General features: G+C 46.0%; 1 protein-coding gene across 4 annotated transcripts in view; it reads left to right on the forward strand.

Moving 5' to 3' along the window:
- The first annotated feature begins 4322 nt into the window (after window positions 1–4322).
- The window catches only part of FIGNL1 (fidgetin like 1), a 28919-nt gene continuing 15286 nt past the window's right edge, over window positions 4323–17955 (forward strand). The window contains exon 1 of one of the 4 annotated variants that reach the window (XM_085607297.1): window positions 4323–4419. Coding sequence is in view for 1 of the 4 variants with exons in the window: in XM_085607294.1 (XP_085463420.1) it covers window positions 14764–14816 (53 nt within the window). In the remaining 3 variants the exon portion in view is untranslated. Of the gene's footprint in view, window positions 4462–14746; window positions 14817–17955 lie in introns of those variants that run through there. The other 3 variants (XM_085607296.1, XM_085607295.1, XM_085607294.1) reach the window with 3 other exon arrangements.

A 17955-nucleotide genomic window follows, 5' to 3' on the forward strand; every position in this document is an offset into this window, starting at 1 on the left:
CCTACCCCTTGCCCCCGCTCGCCCCAGCCGCGTGGAATACCGAAATTCCTTCAAACCTGTACTGTGCGCGAAAACCCTAAAGCGCCGGGCACTAGCACCGCCCATTCCGGAGCAGGGGGTGTCATACTGGCCGAAATCACCAAGGATGGGGCGCACCACGAATGCAGATGGGCATAAAAGGATGGGCATGGCCCCCATGCGGACCACCCTGATTCATTTGCTTTTATGGAATGGTCAAAAAATGATCGAATAAACTATAACTACTACTTCTACTAGTCCCTTTGCAGGCTGACTCGTCAACAGTCTGCATTAAATCACAAAGTAGAGACTGTTGATTTCACCCACGACCCAAAAATGTACATCTTAGCGTCCAACCATCACATCATAAAAAGTTGAATATTATGCATGTGCAGATGCAGATTTAAAGTGTATTGGGTTCCGAGTTGACAAGAAAGATTACAGCGATGTCACCTTCTATGCAGGCAATCCTTGGTCACCCCCTTTGCACAGCCCTTTCAGCGCCTTATATGTTTGATGGTACTAGTGTTTGAACACTACGCCCTCTAGCTACCAGGTTTGACGTTTTAGTTAGGTCTTTACAAAGGATATATGCCAAATAATCACTATTTATTAACTACATCTTTTATCGCCACGTGAGATGAGATCTTATAAGGCAGTGAGTGGGGGTGGGCTCAGGCGCTTGGAGGAACATCGGGTATCATAGCGAGGCGGAGCACAGTTGCGGACACCATTCCTTTTATATCCGGCACAGGGAGATTAAGTGATTTGCCCATGATCACTGGGTTGTACAGCGCCATTGCCGAGGCTTGCAACCGGGTCCCCCCATTCTATAAAGACCGCCTGAGCCCGTAGGCCAACTACACCGATTCACCCCGTCACATGTTTCACCCCGCCGAGTGGCCGGTTGCCGTCGCTATGCACTATGCGCGTCATTCTTTTTAAGCCGCTAACACCTTGCATCCTGTGACATGTTGTTTTATGTCGCAGGAAAGTGTTTGCACGGCTGAAAGTTAGTTCTAAAACCCCTTTCAGGGCACAGAAAGATTAAGCAACCGACCTCGGGCGCGTTTACATGAGCCCGTATTAGTATTACGCCCGGCACGGGGAGCTCAGTAGCCACTTACCCTATTTAATGTGGGGATTAAGATTAAGTGATGTGCCCCGAATCACAGAATGCGGTCCCGAGACTCGAAACACCAACCAGATTGAGATTGAGGACCTGAGCCTCGGTCCTTGTATACGTTTCGCTCTTTATGCATATATCCCGTAGCACCGTATTTACATACATATTGAGGCACAGGCCTCAACCGTTAAGAGAAACGTTAAGAGAAGGGAGGCCTCCGAGTGTCGACCTCCAGGGGGCACACACCAGACACTGGTGCGCGTTAGAAAATATCGACCCCGCTGTCACTCAACTGCGACCCCCTTTATGGTCTGCTGTTGCCTGTTCCCGATTCTGTAAAACAAACCAAGTGTTAAGCAGCTGTCGCATCACTGCCACTAGCCAGCAGGCTCGTGGTAACTTAAATTTTTAGATACCGTTTACTGGAGGGGTGAATTGCCCGGACACTGACGCAATGAAAGTTTATTCTAACTTAGGAAAGCATGTAGGGTAGCCGAAAACTTGCATTTGTTATATCTGTAATAGTGCAGTTGTGTAAAGCACTAACTTGCCGGGATCCAATCAGGTATCAGGGCGCTTGACATAGCACCAGCTACGTTGCATGGGGACGCAACTTCCATATTATGTTGGGCACGGGGAGATTGTGATTTGTCCAGAATCACAGGAGGATCAACGTCAAAACCGAACTCGAACCCCGGTCCCCAGGTCTGTGCTAGAGCGCCCTATCCGTTAAGCCAACTCTTCTCCCTTACTCGCAAAGCGCGAGAGAAGCGCCAGAATCCCACTTGCCGCGTCCCAAAGCCAACATAGAGGCTCGGACGGGGTCCGAACCCGTGAGCTTCGAGAAAACTGAGTGCGCACAAAGGTCATATGCAATCTTGAAGCCTTTGGGGGGGGGGGAAGACATTCCTCGGGTCAGACAGAAGCATTGTTTTTTTTTTTTTTACATCTATTAACTAGCGCGACTCGACCCGAAGGATTGGAGCGCTGGACATGGGCACCGTAATTACATTACCCAATCAAGTACGGGGAGATGAAGAGATATGCCAAGGATCCCAGAGTGTGGACGCCACCTCGCTCAAACCCTGGTTGCCTGCACCAAGGTCGGCAGCGCAGCCGACGGACCCCATCTCCTCCCCAAGTTGCATTTGAGTGATTTGCCCAGAATCACCCCATGCAGCCCCGAAGCCGAGACTCGAACGGTGAGTTCCAGCGCCACAGACCGCAGCTCTGCCCAAGGCCACATCGTCACTCGAGATCGAAGCCTTACCAACTGGCCACCGAGCCACGACCCAAGGCTGCCACAACCATGGCTGGGAAGGTGGGTGGGAGGGGCAGGCCCAGGGGTCTCGGAGCAGGCACTAGCACAAGGAAACGACCGACCGACATCTCACTATATTATGAACTGCTGCCTAATAACTCCCAGACCCCCTTCTTTATTTGGTACAAAGATTTCAATTCCCGCAGCACCAAAAGAGCCGTTTATATGACCAAGATCGCACACGGCCCTCACGTGTGGAGAGGTGCGCTGTGGATTGACTGTGCCGTTTATTATTATAGAGAAGTGTGCACGCGGGGTGCAAGGGTGGGGATGAACAAGCTCTCTTCTAGACCTGAACAGAACGAATCGAACCTGTAACCTTGGACGTAAGTGTCTCAGGCCTTGACCATTCTGCCACAGTGACTCATTACAGCGCGGACTCGACCCGAAGGTATTTGAGTGCTTTCCAAAGCACCGTAATTACATTACACATCAGGCACGGGAAAATCAGATGATGGCACTGCCGATGCCCGACCGAAAATACACACACGTGCGCCCCACCCCCTGCCGCACGCGCAACCTCCCTGGCCCCTAATCTTGCCTCCCCTCCGCCCGTGGCAATCCTCGCCACAGGGGCCCCGTCGACCTGGTACTGCCCAGGGACAGGGCCGGGGCGGAGCGGGTGCTGCAAGACTCACCAGAAAGCGTGGAGGCGACGAACACAAAGCCGTGGGGGCCTGCGGAGCATGAGGAGGTGCGGACGGCGGACCGATGCTGACGAGGTAAGGTCAGGCGAGGTGGGCGACAAAGAGGTCGCCAGTGAGGGTGGGGGAAGGCTAAGTAGCCTTCCCCTCACACCTGGGCCCGGAAGTGACGCGCATTGCGCGTCACTTCCGGCCCCCGACACGAAGGGGGGCAACAATCAGGATCCCTGCCCCCGCCCCCCCCAAGGAGGGAGTGGGGAGGGGTGACCGGGGCCCCGGGGCCACTAAGGCGCCGACCGCCGAGTGGCCCCCTGCGGGGGCCGCGGTCAGCGGCAAAGTACACGCAGGTCCCCATGAACTAAATCAGCACCCTGCTCGGCAGAATTCCAAAACGCCCGGTAGTCAGTCCGGCCCTGCCCGGGACCCCAGGAATTGTTGCTGCCCTGGCAATAGAACTTTAACAGGTGTCCGTCCTCTTGATAAGTGCTATGAGTCCGGGACAGCTGAGCAGGCGGTGCTGAGTATCTTTAAATGACATGCTTCTCTTATAACAGCGGTGCCATCACTGCTGTGCTCTTCTATTTCGGGTGATTTGAAGCAGTTTTAAGTTCTTATAATGGTTTCTGATTGCTAAAATGAGTGTCATTTTTGATACTTAAATGATTCTCTGGCCTTCGTTTGCTTGATTTTTCTCACGAGAAAGTGTCACACTTTACATGTTGAATGTCACTCCTTAGAACACTGAAAATATGAAAATGTCACACATATACAATCTGAAACCTTGGCAGCTATGTATGATATAAGCATGAATTGTCTCAGCTTCTTGCTCACTCATTTGTCCAATCCATGAACTCTCATTATCTAATTTATTCATCCATGTAGCTGCTCATGCACTTAAAAGTCACTCTATGCGTTCACCCTTAGTTCCACGATCCAAGCATTCTTCTATTCATCTACTAACCTATCCAGGAAGCACTCGTGTATTCACTTATCCATGCACTCAGCCACCCTTTCATTCATTCATGTACTCACACACCAAAGATCACAAATTCATAAGCTTCTTTGTTCGGAAGCACAGCAGACTTTGCTGGCAAATTATGAAATGTACTCCAGCGTTTTAGTTCTTATTACAACTGCTGCGTAGTAGCAAGGCTAAGATGACCGCCATGGTACAGCATTTCAGTAGTATACCTGTTAGTCCTATTTCTGTTTCTCTGTTTTTTCCAGCCCGCTGCCTCTCTGTGTGTCTGATTTGCCAGGCGAGGCTGCTGGCGGCAATTTGTAGCGAAGTTGGGGAGCAAGAGAGAAGAGTAAGAGTAAGAGTTGTTTTTGCATTCAGCTCGTTCACAGGGGTAAGAAGAAGACTTGGCGCATCGGTAGTTTGTTTTAAGAGAGGCGGGTGGGAATTCCCCACTGTCCCCACATTCTTGTTGGCTGGAGCAAGCCAATCTTGGTTTAAGAAGGAGGGAGGAGCCCTGTTGGGCTGCGTCGGGTGAATCATTTGCAAGAGTACAGCGTTGCAGTTCCCCCCTCTAAGACGCTGAATGTGGAGCTTTATTTGATGGGTGGGAGTATAGGTGCACTGGGCCAAATCAATTAACGTCTTGGTTACTTTCACCTTAGTAAAGGCGTTGCCGGCTTTAACACTGGTGGCGCCCTGTGCGACAATGTTTGTTGGCAATGACCGCCTCTGCCACGGATTCCCTCACCACTGCCCTTTAACAGAGCCCCTCAAGTCTCCAGAACCACTGTCTCTCGGATTCATTTATTTTTATAGCACCACTCATATCAGTGTAAGGTGTCAGAGCACTTTACATCTCACACACACATTGCACAGACAGTCTTAGGTGTGTAAATCAGTGAATAGGAAATGTTACATCAGACAGGACTACAAGGTGCAGTGTAGGAGTAACATTTCATCAATACTGAAAGGCAATTTAGTTTAAGAGTCCTTATTCTGGTAAAGTACAAATTCAGTAAAAAGTTAAAATGTGACACCGTTGTTAGGGGTTCTCTTTAATAACAAGAATTGATTTCTACTGAAATGAATCATTGTGGCAAGGTTAGGATAATTAAAGACTGAGAAAAAAAACCTATAGCTCTAACATAATACTTGCACCCAGCTGTTTGATGACAGTTAATAGCTCAATGCTCTATGTTAGGATTTTGACTTAACTAACCACAAGTAACAAAAGGAGCTCTCTTACAGAAGCAGTAACCCACTGACCTATTTACATTACATGCACTTTATCTGCAAGGTACATGTTCTTAGCAGCAGGCGTTTTAACCCAGTGTGCTACCTTTGGATGAGTCAAGACTTCCACTAGACAAACCTCCTCTCTTTCCAGGAAGACGATTAATCACTGAAGATATATTAAGATTTTAATTGATGTTTGAAAATTGCTGGAGGCCAGGAACACAGCAGCAGGTGCTGTTAAAATAGTGCAAAAATTTCGCCCCCACCCCCAGTCAGCGACCGGTGCGGTGGCACCGATCGCACCACCCTAGAGCCGGCCCTGAGTAAAGCATCGCGCACAGCAAGCAGACAGAACGCATCCAACCGTTCCCATTGTTACAGACCTAGTGTGGCAACAGATATGATTGGAGACATTTTATTGTGGTACACAGGTTCCACTGGCTCATTCGTACGTTTTCTCTCTAATTTATGTGGGGGCACCCGAAGTCAAGCTCTAAACATGATGAGTTTGCAGAGCAGACCGGAGAAACAAATGCAACTTTCATGATGGTACCTTATGGAAACTCTGGAAAGCGTGTGAAGTCACTTGGATTCTCTAATCTTAAATAATGTGCAGCTCTCCTTGTAAGCAGGGATAGCAATGCCATTGCCCTTTGAGTTAACACTCTAACCACGCTATTCCAGCCTTCCTTCTGTACTATTATGACCATGTGATAAAAAATAAAATGAAAACAAACACAAACTCGCTGATCCACAAACTCGCTGATCCACAAACTCGCTGATTCCCCCCTGGGCATCAGCGAGTCTGGGGACGGGCCCAGACATGTGGCTAAAAAGAACAAAGTATTCTGCAAATATTTTGCTGTCCTTTCACCTTTAGGTAATTACATATACAGTATAATGCACACACCTTAAATTGACCTTAAATGCCAATTAAATTGATCAGTCGGAAATGCCCTCTTAACGTTAGGAAAGGTCAGTTGGTTAATACAATTACTTCAGATATCTGTGTGTGTAACCAGTCGCAGACAAGAATCCTGTTTGGCACAGTGGACAATAGTTATGTGTATTTACAGTTCAGCAATGTGTCATCCAGCGACTGAAAGTACTGTGAACATGCAAGTCATTATTTTTAAATTGTATTACACATACTATTAGAATCAATCAATCAAACAGTGGTTTGTAAAGCATGCTACTCACCCGGGAGGATCTCAAGGCGCGGGGAGGTTGGGAGGGCAAGCAGCTCCATTCAGTCAAAGAGCCAGGTCTTGAGTGTCTTCCTGAAGAGGTTCAGAGAGGGGGCACGTCTGATGTTGATTGGGACCTCGCTCCAGGTCTTGGCCGCAATGTAGGAGAAGGCTCTTCCACCTGTTCTGGATCTGCGGATGCACAGGGTTTTGGCGAGGTCGGCTGATTAAAGGTTTCTCTTGGGTAGGTGGAAGGAGATTCTCTCGTTGGGGTATTGGGGTCCAGTGTTGTGGAGGCATGGGTGAGTATCATGAAGGTTACTCTTGTCTCAACAGGGAGCCAGTGGAGGTTCCGCAGGTGTTGGGTGGTGTGTTCGTGACAATGGATGCCGAGGAGAGTCTGGCTGCAGTGTTCTGTATGGTCTGGAGTTTACTTAAGATTTTTCCACTCATCTCTCTTCTCCCATTTAAATATTTATCTAGGCCCTCGTAACCTTCCTTTTAGACTATGGCAATTCTCTTTACTTGGGCCTGCCAGGCTCTCTTATTGTCTTCAGGTAGTTCAGAATGCAGCTGCTCACATGATCCTGAAACGACCTCATCGTGAACTAGTGCGTCTCATCTAAAACTCCTGCACAGGCTTACTGTTTGGAAGTGCTACTTCTTCAAAGCTCTCTGTTTGCAACGCAGAGCCATCCATAACTCTTCATCATAGAAAAATAATTTTCCCTTACTGTCCAACTCACTTCTTCACTGCCAACATCCTTCAGATTCTCTGCACGAAACGCAGATTCAAGGATGGCTGTGCTTTCTTTTATTTGGCATCCAAAGAATTAAACTCCCTGGCGTGTACCTTGAAAAACATCCCCTCCATGCTCCTTTTCAGGAGGAATCTCGTTCTACTTAACATTACCCGCAGTCCCTGTTGCCCGACCACTCTTCGTGGAAGAATGCGTATTTGTGGCCAAAAGTGAGCTTTATAAATGTAATTCATTTGTTCAACTTACAACTACATCACATTTCACACACTCCACCGCTTGGAACACAGATCATCCATTCAGAACAGCACAATGGTCCCCACACATAGTACCAATTGTTCATGCCATTCACTCACCTTCAGATTGTTACAACAGTATTTACAGTCTGCACCTCTGGTTATGTTATGGCACAAATGCAACCTGACTTGCCCACTTGATCGACCAATTAATCAAAACCTACATACCTCGCCGGCAGCCAATCATCTTGGTCATTTCACTACTCCATCACACAACACTTCCCAGAGCAGCTCTTATAACTTGCTCACTGTCTCAATTAACCCCGCCATTACCCATTTTAATGTAACCACTCACCTTCACCTGCTTGCAGCATTTACTCTAGCTTTTCAGAAACCTCAGTCGGCCAAATGATTCACTGTCAAAATTACCCACAAAAGCATTCTTCAATCACATCAGTAATCATCAGCATTCAACCTCACTTGCTCACACCGTTCACCACCCTCTGTCCTGTTAAACATCCGTCATCTACATAAACAGTCGCTTGTGCCATTCAGTCTAATGTCTTACATACATGTGCAACTCTATTCAGCCTTGCATAGCATGGGACGGTCCCTTGCAATTGTACTTTGACATCTATCGCTCCCAAATCGGAAGTTACTCTACTCACCTTAGCCGCGTACACCACTGATTTGCTACTCCACTTCCACAGCCCACACAATTCATTACTTGCCAATGTCCCTCTCAACACCACTATTCCTCCTCAGCAGTTCACAGCACTGTCCCAGGGTCATTCCGCACTGCTTATCCTCCATATCCACATAAAGGAGCAGTGTTCTTCACAGCCAGCTGCAATATCCCACACAATATTGCTCCAATGATTCATAGCACAATCAACAGCCTCCCCAGCCGATCTCACTAATACTGGGTTGTATTTTGGATTCACATTTGCAACCCGGCTCAGTTACAGTAGTCAGCTGTTAAGGCAGTCACTCTCAATAGTCAATCAATCAGTAGATTTGTAGAGCGCTTCTTGTCGCCTATCAGGGTATTTAGGCGCTGGCAGTATCCAGTTGATAAGCTGAATAGCCAGGTCTTCAGGGACTTTCGGGAACTCTGGAAGAGATGGGGAGGTCTGGAGATGAAAGGGTAGCTCATTCCATGTATTCGCTGCTTGGTAGGAGAAGGAGCGACCAACACAATTTTTACATCCAATGCAGGGGTAAGGTTAGAGAAAGGAAAGCGGTGCGTAGGTGTGTGGTGGACTGATGGAAGTTTAGGCTGTGGTTCAAGTACCTGGGTCGCAGCTGTGCAGGGCCTTGCATATGTGGGTCAGGAGCTTGAACCGGCATCTTTTCTGTACAGGGAGCCAGTGGAGGTCTCTGAGGTATGGGGTGATGTGGGTTTGTCTAGGGAGATCAAGGGCGAGTCAGGCTACAGTGTTCTGTATGGTCTGTAGTCAGAGGAGGAGATTAGCTGCAATCCATGGGCTGGAGATTAGGGCCTCAGTGATGGTGCATCTTGAGCTTTGGGGTAGCCATTTGAATATCATTTGAATAACAAAGCATGCACTGGATGAAGAATTAGGAGGACGAGGAGTCATCGTGGTTGGCTTGTCCGCCAAAATGATGCCTTGGTACCTAGCATGTGCAGTGGGGGTAGGGGTAGGTCTGAGTGCCACCAGAATGTGTACCATGGAGAGCATTTCTCCCAAAGATCAGTACCTCTGTCCTGTCCGTGTTGAGCTTCAGGCAGTTGCCCTTCATCCAGTTGACGTCTGTAATACAGTTGTGGAAGTTGGTCTTGGCAGTGACTTTGGAGAGGAAGAGGATGCATTGTGACGTCTGCATAGGATATGATGTTGGGTCTGTGTTTTTTTCACAGTGCTGGCCAGAGGTGTCTTAAGTGTTGAAAAGGGTGGCGCTGAGCGAGTAGCCTTGGGATTCTCCACAGATGATTTCTGTGGATTTGGAGGTGAAGGGGGAAAGCAGACTTGGATGCCTATATTGTGAAGTCTTGGGATGAGCGTGTGGTGGGAGACCGCATTGAAGGCTGCAGAGAGGTCTAGGAGGATCAGTGTCTCTACTCAGTCAAGTAGTACTCTGATGTTGTCAGTATCAGCTATGAGGGCTGTCTCGTGCTGTAGTTGCTGCGGAATCCAGATTGGGAGGAGTAGAGTAGGATGTTCCTTTCTAGATGTGAGGAGAGTTGTTGGTTGACGGCTTTTTCCAATAATTTGGCCAGGAACCGCAGCAAGGAAATAGGTTGGTAGTTGTTGAGGGACTCATCAGGTGACTTCAGTTTGACTAAACGATGATCTACCTTTTTGACCTTGGCATGTATAATTTCAAAAGGCAAATCGTTTCAGTTTCCTTTTCTTCGGGTCTTGTGTCAATAAGTTGTTACTGGGCAGGTAGTGTGGTAGATACCAGTATTTACCATTGGTATTTCAGGGCTTCAGAGTATTTTATTCTATTTAGATAACATAACCTAATTTCTTAAACATGTCTCTCAGAAGTGTCAACAATTAGCAGTCATGACTTACCCCGAGTAGTGGTTAAGGGATCAGAACACAAATAGCTTGATATAACATAACAGGTGTATTTGTAAAGCGCACGATTACGTGTAGGTGTCCTGGCGCTGAATAACAGGTGTTTGTTACCCAACTCAGTTATACACATTTTATCGACCTGAGATGGATGAAAGGCTGAGTTGACCCGCCGGGATTTAAACCTGTGACCATGAGGTCGAACACAGGCCCCTGCGGTGGCTGCTTTAGTCCACTGAGCCACCAGACCCGGATATAGTAATCGCACATGATAAGCTCAATATTTAACAGGGTTATATCTAGTTTAGAAAAGGGGTTATCAAACCCCAAAAATGTGCGTAGTAACTCAGATCCTTACCACCCCGCCACTCCCAAACCCTGTGCAAGCAAAGTGTCCTGAAAAGTGATAATGGAAAATCGGTCACCATGGGAAATAAAGAAATACTTCCTGGCAGATACACATCGTATGAAGCAGTATTTCTGTGAGACTTTGTCTCAAGTTCCTCTTATCTGCAAAAACACGAAGAAAAGGTTCAGTGCAAAGTAATGCACCTTTACACAAAACATATGGGGATGAGAAAAACTATTTGAAAGTCAAATATGTTAACTCTGCTGACCATAAATGTTCAAATAACCAGTGGAGCCCTTAAGGGGATTTGAGGAACAGAAAACGGGTCTCTTGAGAAAGACACTTATTAACAGTCTGGTCACCAAATTATTCGAAACATGGACTTTGGAGCCCCTGTATGCTTGGATTGCAATATTGTATCTATTTTGCAAAGTAGATACAGACAGATTGAATACAATTCCAACCCTCTTTAAGTGTAGAATTCTAAAGTGATTTAGCAAACACAATTTAGAAAAATCTCCAATTTCTGTTATACGCTTTCAGAGTGATGGGACATTCGGACTGCTGAAAACATGAACCTTGAGATTATAAGGTTAACCTTTCACGTTTCAAATCCCTAATCTGAGAAGATTCCAAATTCTGAGGGGAGATGGATTGATCAGGATTTACCAGTGCACTCTGACTGTCAAATCATAAGAGAGAACCAAGGATGTTAAGGCCAACAGGGTACCATCTGTAGCATCTCCACTTGGCTATCCTGCATGCTTGTTTTTTTAGATCTCGCTTACGCAGTGTACATGCGCTGCTCTAGGAGGGCCTTTATCCATCGGTCTTTACTTTTCAAGCACTGTACTCATGCTTGTGGCGGCATCCATCTTGCGGGAGCGAGCAGCGGTGCGGCCACGTTAATTACAAACATATGGCCGTTGCTCGCTCCCGCAAGGTGGATGCCGCCACGAGTGCGAGTGCTTCAAAAGTGAACAGTGAAGACTGCTTGTTTAGTATTGCGATGCACTTTCTTTTATTTGGCTAGTTGGTTGTGCTGTGGGGGCATTGACATAAGGAAGATGCAGTCCTAGATCACAGACAGAAGGTAGCGAGGCAGACAATCCCTTTTCGTGTTGCTGCATGGCTTGATAATGAGCAGTTCTCTCTATTTCGGCTCTTGCTTGTTTTACTCGAATGGGGCTGGCAATATGTTTTTTTATTTTTCAGGAGAGGCAAAATATTGTCTGCACACTATTTCCAGTCACTCCCAAGGTAAGCGCCCTTTCACAGAGGTCTGTATAGCGCCACATGAGGCGTCACCCTTCTGAAATGATCCAGTGTGTGGCTGCAGGGCCGCACTGAGAGCTCTCAACACTCTAGGAACTCCCGGCCACCCCCTTATGCTACAGGATCTGTGTAGCTCGTTACTGCCAATACAATGGCCTTGAAGCGCTATCAGAGTTCTGATATTTTCATCCATGGTCTTGAGACGCGTCACAGACTGGAGTGCGTTTCCGATTGTGTCAGTAGGCAGGGTGCGGTTAAAAGGTGGCTTTTGTGTACAATCTCGGTTGTACAGGTGTTGAGACTGGCTAGTGTTTGGTATGTAGAGTTTTTTTGTTTTTGTTGTTACACTGTCAGGTACCTGCTATTTGAAAAATGTATTTCTGCAATGTGTATTGCCTGGCATACACACTGCACTCTGCTCTGGCAAACTGTATGTTCACATTTAAGAAGATAATGCCTTGGGAGAGAGAGGGCTGCCCTGGTGCAGGAGCAGTGTTCCGAGTGGGGGTGCTGCCATCGACGTTACATCGCCGGAGTCCTAGGGATTGTAAAAATCCAAGCATCACACAAGGAACAAGGGTAGCAAATGTGCCACACCCATTAAGGAGGCAAGCAATAAGGATGTGGTAAGTAGCTGGGGTGCACTTTGGAGCACAGGGTCACAAATAAATTCTGGTAGTGCACTGTCATTTACAGAGAGCACATGTTCACTGCAATGGCCACTACATTTGCAGAAATACAGTTTACCAAGTCTATCTACAGTTTTAATGATAAACTGTAATGTGTGGAAATCTGGTTTCAGTGAATAATACTTGCTTGCACATCACTTAACTAAAGTGCCTCGATTTGTTTTAATTGTATAATAAAAAAGTCCCATCACACTTCAAAATTACAAAAAATGCTTCATTTGGGTTTTCTAACTGCAGATATATTGTCAAATATTTGTACAGTCCATTTACATGTTTTTAATGGTTGTGGCGTTAGAAACAAAACATCCCACCGCCTTTCACGTCGCACTCCCTGCACTCCAGCAAGATAACCGCATACAGAACTATTTACAAAATCCTCTCTTTGTAGTCAGAGGGTGAAAAGTAAACACCAATCTCCACATAAAATGAATAAGCAACAATTTGATAGCCTGACATTTGACCTCCTTTTTGAACACACAGCAAAACGCGGCAAGATAAAGAAAAACATTTAAAGGCAGGTTTGTTGAGCATTCATCTTTTGAACACCAATGCAGTGTTTTTTGGGGTGCTGCAGCACCTCCGCACCTCTTCCTCCAGCACCTATGGAAGGGGAGAGGAGTTGGCTTAAAGGCTAGGGCGCTCGACCTCGAATCTGGGGAACTGGGTCCGAGTCTCTGCAATGACGCTGAACATCCTGTGATTCTGGGCAAATCACTTAATCTCCCCGTGCCTAACAAAAATGAATGTGTCCTAATGTAACGCAACTGGTGCTATGTAAGGCGCTCTGATACACGATTCGGGTCAAGTTGGTGGTATATAAAACTCTATAAAAAGTTTTTTTTGAAAAAAGGCTGTTAACTCAAAGCAGTAAAAATAGAGGGAATTAGCTAAATGTACATAACTTTAAGGGCGAGTTTCCTCTGCAGTGTAACAGTAATAACATGGCGCACCTAGAAACAACAAGCATTGGCATAGCCAATAGGTCTCGCCTTTGGAACCTTATAAGTATTTAGTTATGCAGTACAATATCCTCGGTGCAACAACATCAACTGTTGCATGGGTAAACACTTATAAGGTCCCAAAGGTGAGACCTATTGGCTATGCCAATGCTTTATTTAAGTACTCTCGGAATGAGGGGAATCATTAAAATCGTTTAAAATGCTTTTATCGCCCAATCCTGTGCAATTTGAACAAAACAGCAAAACTGAGGGAGAAGAGCATTCTCTCTGGTTGCAAACAAGGCGCAACCAAGGGAAACTAAATCTGTAGGTAATCTGATGGAACTCAGTAGGATGGAGAGACAGGTAGACTGACCCATTCTCCCTGCACAGAAGTATACTGCACTGAGATTGAGTAGCTTGGTTTCTGAATAAATAAAGCATTTGTGAGCTAAAAAAGGTAGAGACGAAGACCCAGTTCCTCCACGATGATTAAGCTATGCTTTGGCAATCTAATTGTCTATTTGAATCAAGGCTGAGTGGTGTTTTAATGCTGGACCGCAGGTGGGTAGTGCCAAGTGAAACACTCTCAACTCCTTACAGATGCATGGCATCAATTGATCTAGTTGATCCCATCTGCCCTGGACTACTTTTTTATTGAAAGTTGCTACCCATTGCACTCTACTGTCATCTGTTGTCATTTCCCTTGGATTTGGAAGAAAGAGAGAATCCTTGTCCAGTGATTGCAACTGAAGCCAGCACAAGAGATGTTGTGAAAGCTGGGTCCGAACTGATATAGATGACGAACGTAAGGATAAATGTGTACCCGAGACCTAGATACAGTTAACACACATGAGGCCATGTTCCCTTGTGCTACCCACTCCCTTGCAGCAGCATTTGGCTTGGCTAATCGGTCTCTCAGATGATTCTGCAGATTCACATTCCAGTGATCTACCAGAAATACTTTCCCTAGGAAGTTGTTGAACTAGAAATCCTTAATCTTGGAGAACTTTGTGAATAGACTGGTACTCTTCCAAACCTTTAAAGAAAGAGGAAGATTCACTCAACCAGTCATCCAGATATATAAAAACTAAAATTCCTCCAGAGTGAGCTTGAAGTTTCATGCAACCTCTTGGCTGAGGCAAGGTGAAAGAGGAGAACACCACCAAATTGTGCCTTTGTAGAACTTCTACCTCCCAATCTTCTGGAATATTGATTTGCAGAGTCTTTGAAAAGAATTTGAATCAGCCTCACATCTGATTTGTTACTTAGCTGCACAGCTAGTTATACATTTGATGACTTCAGTGTATTGGCTAGTTGAGAACTGATTGAAACAGCAAGTTACTTGACAAAGTACCCCGTGGCTCTAAAAGGGATTTCGTCCTCTTGAATTGGAAGGCCTAATGCTCTTGTCTGTTCAAAACATCTTCTTTTAGGGGCAGCATGGACTAGAGTAAAGAGCTTTCTTCCCATGGCAGAATGCTTCACCATCTATTCCGGTTGATGCCCCAACACTCTCGAACCAGAGAATGGTAATACATTAGCACAGTTTTTTGGGGCGTGTCAGCCTTCAGTTTTTTTTGGTGCTGTATTTCACGATTCCATTTTTTTAAAATTAAATATCTTTATTTGCCTTTTCAAATTTTGCTGAGTTACAGTATAACAGCAAGTGTATTTGTAATGAACGTTAATAGAGTACATTATTTATGACAAAATGGAAATAAGAAAGGAGAGAGTCATTTTCATTGTCGAAACATATCTACTGATTCGGATATCTATTCTGTTCCTCCATCTGATATTATACGTAAACATCCGCGCCTAAGCATACCGTCAATTCAAGAGGAGGATGCAAAACATTAATATACTTTTATAATATAATAAACTAACAAAACCATTGTTTACTTGTCTCTCTTGGATTGCTGTGTGTAGAGAGCATACTTTTCAAGCATAGTGTATCCATACTTCTTCCGTCATCTTAGGTCTCACGGATCTGTCCCGGGCTATGTCTGTGCCCTCCCACTAGTACCTTTGACATGTTATGTCTATGGCCCTTTTCCCCTAGGTAGTCTAGGGCCTCATCCTGAACCCATATCAGTGTGTGCCTGTGGGCTTGCAGCCTCGCCTCGCACATCTGCTACCGGCAAAAAGTCTCCCCCTTTCTCCCTATCCATTTGTGTTAAATCTAACAGTATAGTGTCCCAATACTGTGCAATAGAGTATTTGCGTTGCTTAGCTATTTCCTCCCTGTGTAGTGATGTACTTTCAGCTTGCGCCCACACTAGGAGTGATTTTCTCCAACTATTAACAGCTGGGGGATCAGTGTGCTTCCATCTCTTGGTTATTAACCTCTTTGCGACTATCAATCCTAGGTCGGTAAATCTCAAATAAACCCTGTTTGCCTTTGATCTTGAGTGTTGGTATGAAAGTTTTTGTTTAATTTGTCCGGGGAAAGGTATGCCCTTTGAGTTGTATGCGTCTGAATTAGTTTAAACTTGGCGTTTCTTGAAAAAGTATTGGGGTTTGCTAGCAGTGTGTCCCATTCGCGGTCTGTCCATTGTTTTCCCTTGTCCACTTCCCATCGTAATCGGAGGGCTGTTATGGGTTTCATTACGTGGGTGAGTAACGCTTCAACCAGCCAGTGCACTATATGTGTTCCATTGCCCATAACATGCAAATATTGCAGTAGGAGATTTCTCAAATTCAGTAGTGATATCGCCCCATGCCGTGGAGAGCGATCTTGTAATTGAATTATGTAATAGAAATTGACCGGTAGGTAAGTCATAAACATTTACTAAATTCTCAAATGGTATCAGGGCACCTTCTGCATAAAGATCGCCCAATGTACTTAATCCTTCTTCTTACCAATGTACGAGTGTTCCGTTAGAGGTGTTCAGTGCACCCCAAGGTGTTCCTGAAAGTGGTATTGACGGGGCGTAGGGGGCTGTATTCTTTGTGAGATACAGGCTCCTCTTGTAGCACTGAAGTGCCAAGGCCACATACATCTGTAACGGGCACTTTGATCGAGTAATGGGATGGAAAAAGTGGTATATTAGGATTGAGACCATTGTGTTTGTTCAGTGGCTGTGTCTTCTAAACCCTTCCCTGCGAACCATCTCGTAACCCATTGTAATTACACTGTCAAATAATACAATTCCATATGAGGAACTGCCAGTCCTCCTCTACTTGTGTGGGCATATCATTTCTACAGTGCAATGCGAGACCGGCCCTTGTTCCAAATAAGATCTTTGGTTTGTTGCTCAAGTTCCCGAAAGATTTTGGTCGGGACATAGACTGGGAGGTTCGAAAAATAGTACAATAATTTCGGTAATATTATCATTTTAGTCAGTGTAATTCTGCCCATCACATTCAAAGGGAGTGAATTCCAGAATTGAATTTAAGCTCTAATGCAGGTTGCCTACTAATACATCCATGGCATTCCTATATATAACGATACCTAAATATCGAAATGTATTTGAATACCATCTGAGAGAGGAGTTGTTCATGTGAACGTGTAATTCGGCCGTGTCATGGATACAGGCCCGATTTTGCCCAATTCACCCTGAGACCCGACACGGTTTCAAATTCCTGAAGTGTGTCTGCTATTGTAACAGGGATGTTATGTAGGTCCCTTAGGTACAGTCGTAGATCATCGGCATATAATGAATCAGTATGTAAGCCGTCTCCCAGTTGGATGCCGCACTCTACCCCCGCCTCCCCCCCCCCCCCCCCCCGCGGAGTCGTGCGTTCAACGGCTCCATGACAAGAGACAACAGAAGCGGGGACAGGGGGCAGCCTTGTCTGGTGCCCCTATGCACGCGTATACTTTTCGATATAAGCCGACCCGTCCAAACTCCCAACAGTGGGACGTTTATACAGCAACTGTCGTCTAGCCCGTATCTACGCAATACCTCAAAGATATCGCCACTCCCGAGAGTCAAATGCCTTTTCCAAATCTAAAACCAGATATCTGTGGCGTAACGTTGTACCATAGAAAGCCTTGGTATATTAAGCGCTGTGCTTCTAGTGGAAACAAATCCGTTCTGGTCCGTATGCACTAAAGTCTGCACTAGTGGGACCAGGCGTGCAGCTATTATGGATCCTGGTACCTTGTACTCGGTATTAAGCAGCGCCAGTGGTCTGTACGAACCCAGCATTTCTGGGTCTCTGCCGGGCTTAGGAAGAGAAATCAGCAATGCTTCATTTTGCGTAGCAGAGAGGGTAGAGTCTCCTATGGCAGTTTCATACACCTTCTCTAGTTGGGGTGCCAGCACCTCTGCATAAGCCTTCTAAAACTCCGTCCGGGCCCAGAGTTTTTCCATTAGCCAGTGCACGGATGCTTGCCCTAATTTCCTCCAATATTATAGGGTCATTCAGCTCATGCTGATGCTCAGGCGTGACCTGTGGTAGGGTAATATTTACTAGGTAATTTCAAATATCTGCACTAGTAGCTTTAATCCGGGACTTAAACAGTGCAGTATAATGTGTTGTGAATTCCTGATGTATACCTTGTTGTGAATAAACCCTCTCTCCTAATGGCGATTGTAGGGATGTAATGGGCAATATAACATCCTCTTGACGAATCAGCCAGGCTAAAAGCCTACCAGTCTTGTCACCCAGATGATGAGTGCGCCGCATAATTAAGGCAGCGAAGCCTCTCTTTGAGGCGGGCAT

Source organism: Triturus cristatus, chromosome 5_2 (assembly GCF_964204655.1).
Source record: "Triturus cristatus chromosome 5_2, aTriCri1.1, whole genome shotgun sequence".
Taxonomy (NCBI): Eukaryota; Metazoa; Chordata; class Amphibia; order Caudata; family Salamandridae; genus Triturus; species Triturus cristatus.